This window comes from Salmo salar, chromosome 21, assembly GCF_965601325.2.
Source record: "Salmo salar chromosome 21, fSalSal1, whole genome shotgun sequence".
NCBI lineage: Eukaryota > Metazoa > Chordata > Actinopteri > Salmoniformes > Salmonidae > Salmo > Salmo salar.
In genome coordinates, this window is record NC_138311.1 from 58115737 (window position 1) to 58135057 (window position 19321).

General features: G+C 50.0%; 1 protein-coding gene across 1 annotated transcript in view; it reads right to left on the reverse strand.

Moving 5' to 3' along the window:
* myo10l3 (myosin X, like 3) overlaps positions 1–19321 on the reverse strand; it is a 188515-nt gene that overhangs the window by 34190 nt on the left and 135004 nt on the right. Inside the window, 11 exon segments of the mRNA XM_082967263.1 lie at positions 441–564; positions 1654–1811; positions 2161–2349; positions 3799–3997; positions 4085–4178; positions 6525–6620; positions 7306–7549; positions 9877–10000; positions 13651–14677; positions 14772–15317; positions 16866–16972. Coding sequence (XP_082823389.1) covers positions 441–564; positions 1654–1811; positions 2161–2349; positions 3799–3997; positions 4085–4178; positions 6525–6620; positions 7306–7549; positions 9877–10000; positions 13651–14677; positions 14772–15317; positions 16866–16972 — 2908 coding nt within the window.

Sequence of the window (19321 nt, forward strand, 5' to 3'; positions counted from 1 at the left end):
ACATGAAGTAGCGCGCCAGGTGTCTAATGGGACATCACCGTTCCATGGCTCTTGTTCGGTCAGATCTCCCTCCAGAAGACTCAAAACACTTTGTAAAGGCTGGTGACATCTAGTGGAAGCAATAGGAAGTGCCAAAATATTCCTAAACCCCTGTGTTTTTCAATGGGATAGGTTTAAAGTCAATACAACACATCAGGTATCCACTTCCTGTCAGAAAATGTCTCAGGGTTTTGCCTGCCAAATGAGTTCTGTTATACTCACAGACACCATTCAAACAGTTTTGGAAACTTTAGAGTGTTTTCTATCCATATATAATAAGTATATGCATATTCTAGTTACTGGGTAGGATTAGTAACCAGATTAAATCGGGTACATTTTTTTTATCCAGACGTGCAAATGCTGCCCCCTAGACCCAACAGGTTAAAGCAGTAATAACTCACGGTGGATGTTGACCTCCCCGTAAGGCAGAGGCAGCAGGGGGGAGTGGAGCGGGTGCTGGGTATATCTGAGGATAGGGTTCCTCCAGTACGTCTGTTCCACAGCTTCCACGTTCAGACTGCTCTCCTAGGGGGGGGGTACACAGAGGTCAGGGGCTAGGAGTTAGAGGTCAACACTAGTCTGTTTGTAGTGTGAATCAAAACAAAAATACAGCCGTTAGTTCGCTTGAACAGGCTAATCCTGTTTGTGCGGTCTTGCCATCTCCTGTGGACCATAGCAACACTATGGGGGGGTGGGACCATAATTCATTATACTTAAGGGGGTGCTTACAGTGCCTGAGGAAAGTATTCAGACCCCATGACTTTTTCCACATATTGTACTGGCCCAGTTTAGTACCTCACTACACTACAGTGTTACTGTACTGGCCCAGTTTAGTACCTCACTACACTACAGTGTGTCTGTACAGGCCCAGTTTAGTACCTCACTTCACTACAGTGTGTCTGTACAGGCCCAGTTTAGTACCTCACTTCACTACAGTGTGTCTGTACAGGCCCAGTTTAGTACCTCACTTCACTACAGTGTGACTGTACAGGCCCAGTTTAGTACCTCACTTCACTACAGTGTGACTGTACTGGCCCAGTTTAGTACCTCACTTCACTACAGTGTGTCTGTACTGGCCCAGTTTAGTACCTCACTTCACTACAGTGTGACTGTACTGGCTCAGTTTAGTACCTCACTTCACTACAGTGTGATTGTACAGGCCCAGTTTAGTACCTCACTATGCTACAGTGTGACTGTACAGGCTCAGTTTAGTACCTCACTTCACTACAGTGTGACTGTACAGGCCCAGTTTAGTACCTCACTTCACTACAGTGTGACTGTACTGGCTCAGTTTAGTACCTCACTTCACTACAGTGTGATTGTACAGGCCCAGTTTAGTACCTCACTTCACTACAGTGTGCTGGGCCCAGTTTAGTACCTCACTTCACTACAGGGTTACATTGGAGCTCAGGGATAAATGTAACTAAACTGGTCTCAGATCTGTTTGTGTCAAACGCGCATCAATGACACAGTAAGTTGACAAGACGGCACAAACAGATCTGTAACCAGGCTACCAAAAAAAATGCAAATTCATCTGACCATGAAAATGACCGTGTCAGTATGAAGGCTGGTGATTGGTTAACTGGCGATACGAAGGTTGTTGATTGGCTGTACCTTGATGTCCCTGATGAGTTGCTGTGTGGGTGTCTCTATGGGAACCTTGCTGTCGACAGCCCCCTGTATGGCCGACGCCCAGCGCATAGCCTCGTTCAGCAGCTTGGTGTAGAGGTGGTACGAGTGTTTCCGGCCGTGGACGATGATGCTCCAGTAACCTGGTGGGTGGGGGGGGGGGGGGGGGGGGGGGGGGTGTATAGAATAGTTAAGAGTGATTCAAGGAGCATTCTCAGGTGTGATTGGCTGAAATGCATTAGCCTGGTCCCAGATGTATTTTTTTTTTTTGGCCAACTCTTATGGTTTTCGTCACTAATAGGAAGTGTCAAGACGACACAAAACGATCTGGGACCAGGCTAGAAATGCAAGGCGCTGTACAGGTCACTACTCTCCCGGTCTGCATCCCAAATGGCACCCTATTACCTCTATATAGCACACTTCTTCTGAGCAGAGCCCTATGGCACTATGAAGGGGGGGGGGGAGGGTGCCACATTCTCAGTCTCTACCTACCTGTGTCCTTGAAGACCTTCTCGTCGGGCTGGACCACAGAACAGAGACTGTTGAGGACCAGGGTCCCCAGCTTGGACACGTTGCGCTCTGAAGACTTGTAGTAGTCCAGAGAATTAGAGGTTAAAACAAACCATCTCTTCTTCAGCTTCAGACTAGTGCTCTTAGCCCTGATCTCCTTGTGAAGCCAACCTGGGAGGAGAGAGAGAGAGAGAAGAAAATTAAAAAGGTATTGTCCAGTACTGAGAATAGACGAAAAATCAGTTGTTAAAATGTTCATGATGGTTCCGAAATATGTACAGTACCAGTCAAAAGTTTGGACACACCTACTCATTCCAGGGTTTTTCTTTATTTTTACTATTTTCTACATTGTAGAATAACAGTGAAGACATCAAATCTATGAAATAACACATATGGAATCATGTAGTAACCACAAAAAGTGTAAAAGAAATCAAAATATATTTTAGATTTGAGATTCTTCAAATAGCCACCCTTTGCCTTGATGACAGCTTTGCACACTCTTGGCATTCTCTCAACCAGCTTCATGAGGTAGTCACCTGGAATGCTTTTCCAAAAGTCTTGAAGGAGTTCCCATATATGCTGAGCACTTGTTGGCTGCTTTTTCTTTAGTGTGCGGTCCAACTCATCCCAATTGGGTTGAGGTCGGGTGATTGTCGAGGTCAGGTCATCTGACGCAGCACTCCATCACTCTCCTTCTTGGTCAAATAGCCCTTACACAGACTTTAAGTGTGTTTTGGGTCATTGTCCTGTTGAAAAACAAATGAGTCCCACGAAGCACAGATGTGATGGCGTATCGCTGCAGAATGCTGTGGTAGCCATGCTGGTTAAGTGGGCCTTGAATTCTAAATAAATCACAGCGTCACCAGCATAGCACCCCCACACCTCCTCCTCCATGCTTCACGGTGGGAACCTCACGTGCGGAGATCATCCGTTCACCTACTCTGCATCTCACAAAGACACGGCGGTTGGAACCAGAAATCTCAGATTTGGACTCATCAGACCAAAGGACAGATTGCCACCGGTCTAATGTCCATTGCTCGTGTTTCTTGGCCCAATCAAGTCTCTTCTTATTATTGGTGTCCTTTAGTAGTGTTTTCTTTGCAGCAATTCGACCATGAAGGCCTGATTCACACAGTCTCCTCTGAACAATTGATGTTGAGATGTGTCTGTTACTTGAACTCTGTGAAGCATTTATTTGGGCTGCAATCTGAGGTAAAGTTAATTGCCGATTTCTGAGGCTGGTAACTCTAATGAACTTATCCTCTGCAGCAGAGGAAACTCTGGGTCTTCCATTCCTGTGGTGATCCTCATGAGAGCCAGTTTCATCATAGCGCTTGATGGTTTTTGCGACTGCACTTGAAGAAACTTAAAAAGTACTTGACATTTTCCGGATTGACTGACCTACCTTCATGTCTTAAAGTAATGATGGACTATCATTTCTCTTTGCTTATTTGAGCTGTTCTTGCCGTAATGTGGATTTGGGTCTTTTACCAAATAGAGCTATCTTCTGTATACCACCTCTACCTTGTCACAACACAACCAATTGGGCTCAAAACGCATTAAGAAGGAAAGAAATTCCACAAATTAACTTTGACGTACAGGTTACTGTAAATCACTGACCTCTGACGAAGAACTCCTGCCCGTCTATCCTGGCGTCTCCTTTCGGTTTCTGCAGCAGGCCGATCCAGTGGTGCATCTCTTCAGGCATCTCAGTGTTGCAGTGGATCACACGGTTAGCAGTGATGATGACAAACGAGTTGGGTCTGTCAGGGTTGTCGGAGGCGCACACAGAGTCGATCAATCCAACATCCACAGTTCCCTGTGGTGAAATTTGAAGTTCAGAACATTGTCAAGGCTGTAACTCCTAGAGATTGATAGACGTAATGGAGGAAGGGTAGTTTCTGACCACAGCGTTCTTGGGGTTGGCCTGCTCGTGGCTCATCTCCATCAGCTGGTCTGGATTGGCACCGTGGACACGACTCAGCATGTTGAACCAACCACTGGAGAGAGAGAGTGTGATGGTTGAGAGACATAAGAATTCCACAGAGCAATGCACTGGTGGACCACTAGGGGTTAATACAGCATCTATACAACACTGGTGGACCACTAGGGGTTAATACAGCATCTATACAACACTGGTGGACCACTAGGGGTTAATACAGCATCTATACAACACTGGTGGACCACTAGGGGTTAATACAGCATCTATACAACACTGGTGGACCACTAGGGGTTAATACAGCATCTATACAACACTGGTGGACCACTAGGGGTTAATACAGCATCTATACAACACTGGTGGACCAATAGGGGTTAATACAGCATCTATACAACACTGGTGGACCACTAGGGGTTAATACAGCATCTATACAACACTGGTGGACCACTAGGGGTTAATACAGCATCTATACAACACTGGTGGACCACTAGGGGTTAATACAGCATCTATACAACACTGGTGGACCACTAGGGGTTAATACAGCATCTATACAACACTGGTGGACCACTAGGGGTTAATACAACATCTATACAACACTGGTGGACCACTAGGGGTTAATACAGCATCTATACAACACTGGTGGACCACTAGGGGTTAATACAGCATCTATACAACACTGGTGGACCACTAGGGGTTAATACAGCATCTATACAACACTGGTGGACCACTAGGGGTTAATACAGCATCTATACAACACTGGTGGACCACTAGGGGTTAATACAACATCTATAAAAATACATAAATACATAGGTCCATCATCTACCAGCTGTTACTAAATGACCCATCAGACACCAGCTGTTACTAACAGACCCATCAGACACCAGCTGTTACTAAATGACCCATCAGACACCAGCTGTTACTAACAGACCCATCAGACACCAGCTGTTACTAACAGACCCATCAGACACCAGCTGTTACTAACAGACCCATCAGACACCAGCTGTTACTAACAGACCCATCAGACACCAGCTGTTACTAACAGACCCATCAGACACCAGCTGTTACTAACAGACCCATCAGACACCAGCTGTTACTAACAGACCCATCAGACACCAGCTGTTACTAACAGACCCATCAGACACCAGCTGTTACTAACAGACCCATCAGACACCAGCTGTTACTAACAGACCCATCAGACACCAGCTGTTACTAACAGACCCATCAGACACCAGCTGTTACTAAATGACCCATCAGACTACTACTCTGTGTAAATGTCATGTGTTTAACAGACTACGGTCTGATTCTATAGTTCCATGGTGTTGTAGACTAGAGTCTGGAGAGCAGAGGGCTAGAGTCTGGAGAGCAGAGGGCTAGAGTCTGGAGAGCAGAGGGCTAGAGTCTGGAGAGCAGAGGGCTAGAGTCTGGAGAGCAGAGGGCTAGAGTCTGGAGAGCAGAGGGCTAGAGTCTGGAGAGCAGAGGGCTAGAGTCTGGAGAGCAGAGGGCTAGAGTCTGGAGAGCAGAGGGCTAGAGTCTGGAGAGCAGAGGGCTAGAGTCTGGAGCAGAGGGCTAGAGTCTGGAGAGCAGAGGGCTAGAGTCTGGAGAGCAGAGGGCTAGAGTCTGGAGAGCAGAGGGCTAGAGTCTGGAGAGCAGAGGGCTAGAGTCTGGAGAGCAGAGGGCTAGAGTCTGGAGAGCAGAGGGCTAGAGTCTGGAGAGCAGAGGGCTAGAGTCTGGAGAGCAGAGGGCTAGAGTCTGGAGAGCAGAGGGCTAGAGTCTGGAGAGCAGAGGGCTAGAGTCTGGAGAGCAGAGGGCTAGAGTCTGGAGAGCAGAGGGCTAGAGTCTGGAGCAGAGGGCTAGAGTCTGGAGAGCAGAGGGCTAGAGTCTGGAGAGCAGAGGGCTAGAGTCTGGAGAGCAGAGGGCTAGAGTCTGGAGAGCAGAGGGCTAGAGTCTGGAGAGCAGAGGGCTAGAGTCTGGAGAGCAGAGGGCTAGAGTCTGGAGAGCAGAGGGCTAGAGTCTGGAGAGCAGAGGGCTAGAGTCTGGAGAGCAGAGGGCTAGAGTCTGGAGCAGAGGGCTAGAGTCTGGAGAGCAGAGGGCTAGAGTCTGGAGAGCAGAGGGCTAGAGTCTGGAGCAGAGGGCTAGAGTCTGGAGAGCAGAGGGCTAGAGTCTGGAGAGCAGAGGGCTAGAGTCTGGAGAGCAGAGGGCTAGAGTCTGGAGAGCAGAGGGCTAGAGTCTGGAGCAGAGGGCTAGAGTCTGGAGCAGAGGGCTAGAGTCTGGAGCAGAGGGCTAGAGTCTGGAGAGCAGAGGGCTAGAGTCTGGAGAGCAGAGGGCTAGAGTCTGGAGAGCAGAGGGCTAGAGTCTGGAGAGCAGAGGGCTAGAGTCTGGAGAGCAGAGGGCTAGAGTCTTAACACACCTGGCGTCTTCAGGAGTCTCTGCGTAGATGTGGTAGGTTCTCTCTTCAGTCACGATGTTCAAAGCGTTCTCCTTGGCGTGGTTATCCACTATGTCCCTGTGGACAGCAGGATAGGATACCAATTCAGCTAATAATGTATTCATCTAGTAATCTATTCAGCTAGTAATGTATTAATCTAGTAATGTATTAATCTAATAATGTAATAATGTATTCATCTAGTAATGTATTCATCTAGTAATGTATTAATCTAGTAATGTATTAATCTAATAATGTATTCATCTAGTAATGTATTAATCTAATAATGTATTCATCTAATAGTGTATTAATCTAGTAATGTATTAATCTAATAATGTATTAATATAATAATGTATTAATCTAGTAATGTATTCATCTAATGTATGCATCTAATAATGTATTCATCTAATAATGTAATAATGTATTAATCTAGTAATGTATTAATCTAGTAATGTATTAATCTAATAATGTATTAATCTAATAATGTATAAGATGAATTTTTGCCAGAGTTCTAAAAAGTAAAATCACGAGAAGAGAAACTGTTACTGGAAAGAACATGGCTGTGTTTACACAGGCAGCCCAATTCTGATCTTTTCACTAATTGTTCTTTTGACCAGCTGAAAAAGATCTGATGTGATTTGTCAAAATACCAATTAGTGGGGAAAAACGATCAGAATCTGTCCGCCTGTGTGAATGAAGCCTCGGAGGTGAATGTTAGGTTAGCCAACAACGCCAAGTTTGATCAGATATGGGATCAGATTCTTACTTGGCGGCGCGGATGTCGATGGTCCCCTTCAGCTTCTCCTCGCTGTCGTTCTCAAAGTACATGAGTTTATCGTCCCTCAGTACGAACCAACGCTGCTTCCAGTTCCTTCTGGACAGAGTGGACATCCCACCGCCCTTCTTATACAGCCAGCCACTCTTCAGACTGTCCTGCTTAGCCCTGAACCACATGAAGGTGTCGTCCTTCAATACACACCACCTCCGTCGCCACGGGATCATCAGTCCACCTGGAGAACGCAGGTGTGTGAGTGAGGGGGAGGGGGTTTATCAACCAGCTAGCGTCTTTAGAAATCCCTTTTAACAGCAGTTAATACTAAGTGTTTTACACTGGTTTTACAGAGAGCCGTGGAGAGAAAGACAGACGACGACGATTAATGACAGTAAATGTTGCAGTCGTTGCAGAATGTAGATTGTTAAAAGGGAGAGGTTTCATAGGCGATAACACAAGATACCACTCTATGGTGGTGTACCAGCCAGCCAGCCAGCCAGCCAGCCAGCCAAAGGACTAACTGGTATCTGGGGGTGTACCAGCCAGCCAGCCAGCCAGCGGACTTACTGGTATCTGGTGGTGTACCAGCCAGCCAGCGGACTTACTGGTATCTGGTGGTGTACCAGCCAACAAGCCAGCCAGCCAGAGGACTAACTGGTATCTGGTGGTGTACCCGCCGCCAGCCAGCCAGCCAGCCAGAGGACTTACTGGTCTCTGGGGGTGTACCAGCCAGCCAGCCAGCCAGCCAGAGGACTAACTGGTATCTGGTGGTGTACCAGCCAGCCAGCCAGAGGACTTACTGGTATCTGGTGGTGTACCAGCCAACAAGCCAGCCAGCCAGAGGACTAACTGGTATCTGGTGGTGTACCAGCCAGCCAGCCAGCCAGCCAGCGGACTTACTGGTATCTGGTGGTGTACCAGCCAACAAGCCAGCCAGCCAGAGGACTAACTGGTATCTGGTGGTGTACCAGCCAGTCAGCCAGCCAGCCAGCCAGAGGACTTACTGGTCTCTGGGGGTGTACCAGCCAGCCAGCCAGCCAGCCAGCCAGAGGACTAACTGGTATCTGGTGGTGTACCAGCCAGCCAGCCAGAGGACTTACTGGTATCTGGGGGTGTACCAGCCAGCCAGCCAGCCAGCCAGAGGACTTACTGGTATCTGGGGGTGTACCAGCCAGCCAGCCAGCCAGCCAGAGGACTTACTGGTATCTGGTGGTGTACCAGCCAGCCAGCTAGCCAGCCAGAGGACTTACTGGTATCTGGTAGTGTACCAGCCAGCCAGCCAGCCAGCCAGCCAGCCAGCCAGCCAGCCAGAGGACTTACTGGTCTACTAACTTGTTGTTTCCAGGCTCTGTTGGTGTACCAGCCAGAGGACCACAACACTACAACAGTGTCTTCAGTGCAACATGAAACCCCTACATGCCTGTTGGCCAGTGGTCCACCAGCTGACTGTCCCTCTGTCCAGACGTCTGGTTTCAGAGCCCCTCAGAACTCTGTCCAGACGTCTGGTTTCAGAGCGCCTCAGAACTCTCTCTCTGTCCAGACGTCTGGTTTCAGAGCGCCTCAGAACTCTCTCTTTGTCCAGACGTCTGGTTTCAGAGCCCCTCAGAACTCTCTCTCTGTCCAGACGTCTGGTTTCAGAGCGCCTCAGAACTCTCTCTTTGTCCAGACGTCTGGTTTCAGAGCCCCTCAGAACTCTGTCCAGACGTCTGGTTTCAGAGCCCCTCAGAACTCTCTCTCTGTCCAGACGTCTGGTTTCAGAGCCCCTCAGAACTGTCTCTCTGTCCAGACGTCTGGTTTCAGAGCCCCTCAGAACTGTCTCTCTGTCCAGACGTCTGGTTTCAGAGCCCCTCAGAACTCTCTCTGTCCAGACGTCTGGTTTCAGAGCGCCTCAGAACTCTGTCCAGACGTCTGGTTTCAGAGCATTTCAGAGCGCCTCAGAACAACGGGACTTGAATGGCAATATATGGCAGGAGCAACGAAAACAGCTGCTGGTTTTAATTGGCTGATCCATCAGTCCATCACCATCTAGCACCTCCACCCTCTTTGTGGATTTCAAAGGGCGAGCAGCGCAAGTAATGGACTAAACGAGGGAGTTCGGGAAATCGGAAAGTATGATTGTAAGAAATTGGTTTCACATATAAACTTTATATGTCCGAACTTAGAATCAACTGGGCTCTCTAAAAATAACATGGAGTTACATTGAACATTTCTTCTGATTAGACAATCACCAAAGTCCAATCTAATACATTTTACATTTTAGTCATTTAGCAGACGCTCTTATCCAGAGCGACTTACAGTAGTGAATGCATACATTTCATACATTTTTTTCCCCCCTTTTTTTATCGTACTGGCCCCATGTGGGAATCGAACCCACAACCCTGGCGTTGCAAACACCATGCTCTACCAACTTAGCCACAGGGAAGCCATTTCTTCTGATTGGTGATTTTCTAAAGTCCAATCTAATACAGCTGTAGCCGTCGTTCTCCCGTCTCTATTTTAACCACACCACCTCAGGCTCCATGCGCCTGCGATTCCAGCCCGGGGACGAGGTTACTCAGTGCTCACCCTTCATGTAGAGGTAGCTGTGGAAGTACGGAGGCCCAGAGCCGTTCAGAAGATTCACCCTCCCGTTGGACACCTCCTCGTCTGTGTCCACATAGTCATCGTTGCTTGTGTCACTGTCTATAAACTGAGACAACACACAGAGAGATTCATTATTACATAGCCATTTAGCAGACAGCTCAGATCCCAGTATCCAGGTGTAGGAAGCACCATGCTCAACCAACTGGGCCACCGTGCAGAGCGTGCAGAGGGCCACCGTATCTCAGACACCCAGAACAGAAATCATAATATCGTCTGATGCTGGATTTCTGTTGAGTGCATCCGTCCACAAGAGATTATTACAGAGCAAAAGGTATTTGACTGGAAGGCCTATGTCCATTAGTAACATAGGGGACATCTTCCCATTCAACTCTGCACCCTGAGATTCCAGAAGGAACAAGTTTGATTCATGTGAGAAGTCATTGACTGATTGAGACATGAAGGAGTCAGCACCCTGGAAACGCTGATTAGTGCTCTCAAGCTCTCAATCACCGTGTTGTCTTGGGGACCGTGCGTCTTGCTAATTTTGCTATAAAAATAAGCTGTTGGTTTATTATGGATCCCCATTAGTTCCTGCCAAGGCAGCAGCTACTCTTCCTGGGGTTTATTATGGATCCCCATTAGTTCCTGCCAAGGCAGCAGCTACTCTTCCTGGGGTTTATTATGGATCCCCATTAGTTCCTGCCAAGGCAGCAGCTACTCTTCCTGGGGTTTATTAGGGATCCCCATTAGTTCCTGCCAAGGCAACAGCTCAGTGCATTCAACATGTCAGTACCTCTCATAAATACAAGCAGTGACGAAGTCAATCTCTCCTCCACTTTGAGCCAGGAGAGATTGACGTGCATATTATTAATATTAGCTCTCTGTGTTCATCCAAGGGCCAGCCGTGCTGCCCTGTTCTGAGACAATTATGATTTTCCTAAGTCCCTCTTTGTGGCACCTGACCACACGACTGAACAGTAGTCCAGCTGCAACAAAACTAGGGCCTGTAGGACCTGCCTTGTTGATAGTGTTGTTAAGAAGGTAGAAACTAGGGCCTGTAGGACCTGCCTTGTTGATAGTGTTGTTAAGAAGGTAGAAACTAGGGCCTGTAGGACCTGCCTTGTTGATAGTGTTGTTAAGAAGGTAGAAACTAGGGCCTGTAGGACCTGCCTTGTTGATAGTGCTGTTAAGAAGGTAGAAACTAGGGCCTGTAGGACCTGCCTTGTTGATAGTGTTGTTAAGAAGGTAGAAACTAGGGCCTGTAGGACCTGCCTTGTTGATAGTGTTGTTAAGAAGGCAGAGCAGTGCTTTATTATAGACAGACTTCTCCCCATCTTAGCTACTGTTGTATCAATATGTTTTGACCATGACAGTTTACAATCCAGGGTTACTCCAAGCAGTTTAGTCTCCTCAACTTGCTCAATTTACACATTATTTATTACATGATTTAGTGAATGTTTTGTCCCAAATACAATGCTTTTATTTTTGAAATATTTAGGACTAACTTATTCCTTGCCACCCATTCTGAAACTAACTGCAGCTCTTTGTTAAGTACTCGGGGCACTGGTCTAAGGCATCGCAGCGCTATGTTTTGGGTCGCCGGCTGGGATCCGATCCATTGTACCACTGTACCACTTCCTTTGCTTTTAGTTAATTGATAAATATAATCTATTAACCTGTTTGGGATAGGGGGCAGTATTTTCACGGCCGGATAAAAAACGTACCCGATTTAATCTGGTTACTACTCCTGCCCAGTAACTAGAATATGCATATAATTAGTCGATTTGGATAGAAAACACTCTAAAGTTTCTAAAACTGTTTGAATGGTGTCTGTGAGTATAACAGAACTCATATGGCAGGCAAAAACCTGAGAAGATTTACGAGAAGTGCCCTGTCTGACCATTTCTTGTCCTTCTTTAGCCTCTCTATCGAAAATACAGCCTCTGTGCTGTAACGTGACATTTTCTAAGGCTTTCATTGGCTCTAGGAAGGCGCCAGAACGTGGAATGATAACTCTGCAGTCTCTGGGCAACAAACAGCAAGGGTTTTGGAGAGTGGTCCTTCTGAAGACAATGACACTGGAGCGCTCGTGCACGAGACTACTCCATTTTTTTCTTTCTCTCTTTGAACGAATACGTCGTCGCCCGGTTGGAATATTATCGCTATTTTACGAGAAAAATCGCATAAAAATTGATTTTAAACAGTGTTTGACATGCTTCGAAGTACAGTAATGGAATATTTTGAAATTCTTTGTCACGAAATGCGCCGGTGCGTCACCCTTCGGATAGTGACTTGAACGCACGAACAAAACGGAGCTATTTGGATATAACTATGGATTATTTGGAACCAAAACAACATTTGTTGTTGAAGTAGAAGTCCTGGGAGCGCATTCTGACGAAGAACAGCAAAGGTAATCCAATTTTTCTTATAGTAAATCTGAGTTTGGTGAGTGCCAAACTTGGTGGGTGTCAAAATAGCTAGCCGTGATGGCTGGGCTATCTACTCAGAATATTGCAAAATGTGCTTTCACCGAAAAGCTATTTTAAAATCGGACACCGCGATTGCATAAAGGAGTTCTGTATCTATAATTCTTAAAATAATTGTTATGTTTTTTGTGAACGTTTATCGTGAGTAATTTAGTAAATTCACCGGAAGTTTTCGGTGGGTATGCTAGTTCTGAACAAAACATGCTAATGTAAAAAGCTGTTTTTTGATATAAATATGAACTTGATTGAACAAAACATGCATGTATTGTATAACATAATGTCCTAGGAGTGTCATCTGATGAAGATCATCAAAGGTTAGTGCTGCATTTAGCTGTGGTTTGGATTTATGTGACATTATATGCTAGCTTGAAAAATGGGTGTCTGATTATTTCTGGCTGGGTACTCTCCTGACATAATCTAATGTTTTGCTTTCGCTGTAAAGCCTTTTTGAAATCGGACAATGTGGTTAGATAAAGGAGAGTAGTGTGTACTTGGTACAGTAGTGTGTACTACATAGTTGGAATAGTAGTGTGTAGTTGGTACAGTTCTTGATCTTCAGATCTTGAAAAAAGCGGATGCTAAATGACTAACATATAAACGCAGTACAGGTATATATATGTAGTACAGGTATATATATATATATATGTAGTACAGGTATATAAATGCAGTACAGGTATATATATATGTAGTACAGGTATATATATATAAATGTAGTACAGGTATATAAATGTAGTACAGGTATATATAAATGCAGTACAGGTATATAAATGTAGTACAGGTATATAAATGTAGTACAGGTATATAAATGCAGTACAGGTATATAAATGCGGTACAGGTATATAAATGCGGTACAGGTATATAAATGCAGTACAGGTATATAAATGCGGTACAGGTATATAAATGCGGTACAGGTATATAAATGCGGTACAGGTATATAAATGTGGTACAGGTATATAAATGCGGTACAGGTATATAAATGTGGTACAGGTATATAAATGTGGTACAGGTATATAAATGTAGTACAGGTATATAAATGCGGTACAGGTATATAAATGCAGTACAGGTATATAAATGCAGTACAGGTATATAAATGCAGTACAGGTATATAAATGCAGTACAGGTATATATATATATATATATGTAGTACAGGTATATAAATGTAGTACAGGTATATATATATATATTTAGTACAGGTATATAAATGCAGTACAGGTATATAAATGCAGTACAGGTTATATATGCAGTACAGGTATGTAAACATGCGACTCACAGAGTCTGAGCTGCCTCTGAAGGAGTCCAGGCTGTTCTGAGTACAGGATGATTTCCTCAACACGTCCTCATCAGTAGCATGTCCGTCCGTCATACTGGCTCCGTCTCCCGAGCCTGTACTCCCCTGCACCTCCTCAAACTCCTCCTGGTCGCAGTATGACTCCGTGTCTGGTAGGATGCTGAATGACGCCTCCTCTCTCACCACAGTGGGCACTGGGACAGGCACAGTGGGCACTAGCTCTACTCTCCTGACTGGCACAGCCTCTGGGAATCTGGAGGGTACCAGGTCTCTTCTAGTTGGCGTAACGTCTACCCTGGCGCAGGGTCTGTCGTGTACCAGGTCCACTCTTCTGGGTACACTGTTGATCTCTGGAGCCACCTCTATTCTCCTGGTGGGTTGGTGACAGAGAGCCTTACCACGTCCGTTGGTGAGGGCAGGGAGAGGAGGAGCAAGGTGGTGTGTAGGGGCAATAGAGGTGAGGGGGTAGTAAACAGGGGGGCAACACGGAGCCTGTGAGAGGGCCAGGGCATGTGCTACCAGACTCTCAGCGAAGGCAGCGGGAGATGGAGGGAGAGTGGAGAAGACCTCTTGGTCCAGAGGAAACTCCGCGGCGAGAGGGAAGTTACCGGGACACTCCTCCTCAGCATGGAAGCCCTCGTCCACCTCCTCTTCCTCGACCGGGGCCAGGGGAGCGGTGCTCTCCGAGGGGTCGTTGAGGTTCTCCTCGCTGGACAGACTCTGTTCCAGACCCCCAAAGTCCAGGAGATCCAGGAACTCAGTGGCCACGCGCGACGCCTCCTTCTCCAGCCGGTAGATCTCCGCGTCTCTCCTCTGTCGGAGTTCCTCCCTGCTCCCTCCCAGACCGTCCCCTAACATGGACACCCCGTCCTCCTTCTGGCGCTGCAGCCTCTCAATCTCCTTCTCCAGCCGGTAGATCTCCTCCATCTGACGGGACTCCTCCTCGGACGTGTGGGGGTGCAGGGACACCTCCTTATGGGGAGCAGGGGAATCCATCCCCAGGGAGTTCCTAAGTGGAGAGAAGAAGAGGAAGATGATTAGAAGATGAAGAGTAAAGACAGAGGGCTGTAGACAGACTGGAATGACAGACGGCACACTGCTACCTGTTGTTGGCTGTAGCGCTCTCCGCGTCTTCAACTTGCTGTCCGTTGCAAAGCTCCTCCTTTCTCTTCGCTGCTTCCTGCTCCTTTTGTAGTCTCAGTCTCTCCTCCTCCTTCCTCCTCCTCACCTCCTCCAACTCCAACACCCTCAATCTCTCCTCCTCCTTCCTCAACTCCAACACCCTCAGTCTCTCCTCCTCCTTCCTCATCACCTCCTCCAACTCCAACATCCTCCGTCTCTCCTCCTCCTTCCTCATCACCTCCTCCAGCTCCAACACCCTCCGTGTCGCCTCCTCCTCTCGTCTCTTCTCTTCCTCCAGCCTCCTCCTCTCCTCCTCCTCCTCTACCTGCCTTCTCTCCTCCTCCTCCTCTTTCCTCTTCTTCTCCTCAGAGAGGTGGCGATAGAGGCCTCGGGCCAGCCGACCACGCTGGCGTTTCTGTAGAATGACAGCTGCGGCGCGGAGACGAAGGAACAGGCGTCTCCAGAAGTGAGCTCTGTAGTTCTTCTGGATAGTGACGGTGCTGGCCAGCACCTTCTTATAGCGCTTCCTACAGGAGGGGGAAACACAGAAACACAATGCGTAGTGAGTGACTATATCTTATAATTCTTGAGGGACTGTCTGATAATTGGTGTGCTTCAAAATGGCATTATCTTTACAGTTTAACGGCATTAATGGCATTATCTTTACAGCTTAACGGCATTAATGGCATTATATTTACAGTTTAACGGCATTAATGGCATTATCTTTACAGCTTAACGGCATTAATGGCATTCTATTTACAGTTTAATGGCATTATCTTTACAGTTTAACGGCATTAATGGCATTACCTTTACAGTTTAACGGCATTAATGGCACTGTCCCTACAGTGTTTGTTTTCGCTCTGACTGTCCGCTGACTACCATTTAGAAACACATGATCAGACTGTCCCTCAGTGTTCGTCTTTCAACAACAGTGTCACGCCCCTCACAGAATAAATCGGTATAAACAGTCACTCCCCCCAGCGCTCCCAGTCACTCCCTCCCATCCCCCCCAGTCACTCCCTCCCATCCCCCCCAGTCACTCCCTCCCAGCCACCCCAGTCACTCCCTCCCAGCCCCCCCAGTCACTCCCTCCCATCCCCCCCAGCCCTCCCAGCCACTCCCTCCCAGCCCTCCCAGCCACTCCCTCCCAGCCCCCCCAGTCACTCCCTCCCATCCCCCCCAGTCACTCCCTCCCAGTCACCCCAGTCACTCCCTCCCATCCCCCCCAGTCACTCCCTCCCAGCCCTCTCAGCCACCCCAGTCACTCCCTCCCAGCCACCCCAGTCACTCCCTCCCAGCCCCCACAGTCACTCCCTCCCAGCCCCCCCAGTCACTCCCTCCCAGCCACCCCAGTCACTCCCTCCCAGCCACCCCAGTCACTCCCTCCCATCCCCCCAGTCACTCCCTCCCATCCCCCCCAGTCACTCCCTCCCACCCCCCCAGTCACTCCCAGTCACTCCCTCCCAGCCCCCCCAGTCACTCCCTCCCAGCCCCCCCAGTCACTCCCTCCCAGCCCCCCCAGTCACTCCCTCCCAGCCCCCCCAGTCACTCCCTCCCAGCACTCCCAGTCACTCCCTCCCACCCCCCCCAGTCACTCTCAGTCACTCCCCCCTAGCCCCCCAGTCACTCCCTCCCAGCCCCCCCCAGTCACTCCCTCCCAGCCCCCCCAGTCACTCCCTCCCACCCCCCCAGTCACTCCGTCACTCCCTCCCAGTCACTCCGTCACTCCCAGTCACTCCCTCCCAGCACTCCCAGTCACTCCCTCCCACCCCCCCAGTCACTCCCTCCCAGCCCCCCCAGTCACTCCCTCCCAGCACTCCCAGTCACTCCCAGTCACTCCCCCCTAGCCCCCCAATCACTCCCTCCCAGCCCCCCAGTCACTCCCTCCCAGCCCCCCCAGTCACTCCCTCCCAGCACTCCCAGTCACTCCCAGTCACTCCCCCCTAGCCCCCCCAGTCACTCCCTCCCAGCCCCCCAGTCACTCCCTCCCTCCCACCCCCCCCCAGTCACTCCCAGTCACTCCGCCCTAGCCCCCCCAGTCACTCCCTCCCAGCCCTCTCCCCAGCAGTACCCACCTTGCCACATAGCTGAGTATGTGTGCCCGGATCACCATTCCCGCCTGTCTCCGCACCTCTTCCCTCTCCTTCTCCAGCCTGAGTTCCAGCTCTTCCTTCAGGAACACCTGCAGGACATGACACACGGCGCACGGCCCGGCCCGCACGGCACGGCCCGGCAGAGAGAGGGATGGAGGTTAGTTCCTGTAGGATAGTTAGTCCTTCTTGATAAGGTCTGGATGCAGTCCGTTTATGCCCAGCTGTTTGCTGCAGAGCTCCTAGCTGTTAGCTACTCTCCCTGCTAGCTGTTAGCTACTCTCCCTGCTAGCTATTCTCCCTATTAGCTACTCTCACTGTTAGCTGTTAGCTACTCTCCCTGCTAGCTGTTAGCTACTCTCCCTGCTAGCTGTTCTCCCTATTAGCTACTCTCACTGTTAGCTGTTAGCTACTCTCCCTGCTACTCTTCCTCTCTCTGGGTTAAGTCCTCTTGGCTCTGCTAGTTTCAGCTACTGTCACAGAGCGATAGCTACTTTTCTGGCTATTCTCCCTGACTGTCACTGCAGAGAGCCCCGCGGGAAAACAATATGACCGTGCTGCTACTGCAAAGAGTCAGTGTTGTGTTGTTAGTCCCACAGCTAACATCCTGTCGGTGTTCTGGATCTCTGGCTTCTCACTGACTACTAAGAGAGGAGCCAGGAGAGAGACAGGAGGGGAGGGCGAGGAGGCAGGGCGAGAGAGAGAGAGAGAGAGACAGGAGGCAGGGCAAGGAGGCAGGGCGAGAGAGAGAGAGAGAGAGAGAGAGAGAGAGAGAGACAGGAGGGGAGGAGGCAGGGCGAGAGAGAGAGAGAGAGAGAGAGAGAGAGAGAGAGAGACAGGAGGGGAGGAGGCAGGGCGAGAGAGAGAGAGAGAGAGAGACAGGAGGGGAGGAGGCAGGGCGAGAGAGAGAGAGAGAGAGACAGGAGGGGAGGAGGCAGGGCGAGAGAGAGAGAGAGAGAGACAGGAGGGGAGGAGGCAGGGCGAGAGAGAGAGAGAGAGAGACAGGAGGGGAGGAGGCAGGGCGAGAGAGAGAGAGAGAGAGAGAGAGACAGGAGGGGAGGAGGCAGGGCGAGAGAGAGAGAGAGAGACAGGAGGGGAGGAGGCAGGGCGAGAGAGAGAGAGAGAGACAGGAGGGGAGGAGGCAGGGCGAGAGAGAGAGAGAGAGACAGGAGGGGAGGAGGCAGGGGCGAGAGAGAGAGAGAGAGACAGGAGGGGAGGAGGCAGGGCGAGAGAGAGAGAGAGAGAGAGAGACAGGAGGGGAGGAGGCAGGGCGAGAGAGAGAGAGAGAGAGACAGGAGGGGAGGAGGCAGGGGCGAGAGAGAGAGAGAGAGACAGGAGGGGAGGAGGCAGGGCGAGAGAGAGAGAGAGAGAGACAGGAGGGGAGGAGGCAGGGCGAGAGAGAGAGAGAGAGAGACAGGAGGGGAGGAGGCAGGGCGAGAGAGAGAGAGAGAGAGAGAGAGACAGGAGGGGAGGAGGCAGGGCGAGAGAGAGAGAGAGACAGGAGGGGAGGAGGCAGGGCGAGAGAGAGAGAGAGAGAGACAGGAGGGGAGGAGGCAGGGCGAGAGAGAGAGAGAGAGAGAGAGACAGGAGGGGAGGAGGCAGGGCGAGAGAGAGAGAGAGAGACAGGAGGGGAGGAGGCAGGGCGAGAGAGAGAGAGAGAGACAGGAGGGGAGGAGGCAGGGCGAGAGAGAGAGAGAGAGACAGGAGGGGAGGAGGCAGGGCGAGAGAGAGAGAGACAGACGGGTTTGGGAGGGGAGGAGGCAGAGAGAGAGAGAGACAGACGGGTTTGGGAGGGGAGGAGGCAGGGCGTGAGAGAGAGAGACAGACGGGTTTGGGAGGGGAGGAGGCAGAGAGAGAGAGAGAGACAGACGGGTTTGGGAGGGGAGGAGGCAGAGAGAGAGAGAGAGACAGACGGGTTTGGGAGGGGAGGAGGCAGAGAGAGATTGAGATTGAAAGGGAGAGACACTAGAAGGGAGGGGACAGCAGGCCACTCCCCTCCTCGTGGAAGAGCATTCCACCGGGGCTAGTTAACCCCCTCCCTGACTGAATACTGTAGGTACCACTCCCCTCCTAGTTAAATCTACAGTATTCAGTCAGGGAGGGGTTATCAGCTCTCAGTTCCTGCTAACTGGGCCAGATGTGGCAGTAATGACAGGGACACAGCTGTAGACCTACTCCCCCCCAGCCCTACTCCCCCCCCCGGCTCCCCCCCAGCCCTACTCCCCCCCAGCTCCCAGCTTCCCCCCAACCCTCTCCCCCCCAGCCCTACTCCCCCCCCCCCCCCCCCAGCTCCCACCCCTACTCCCCCCCCCCAGCCCTACTCCCCCCCCCCCCCAGCCCTACTCCCCCCCCCCCCCAGCTCCCACCCCTACTCCCCCCCCCCAGCCCCCACCCCCCAGCCCCCCAGCCCTACTCCCCCCCCCCCCCCCCACCCCAGCTCC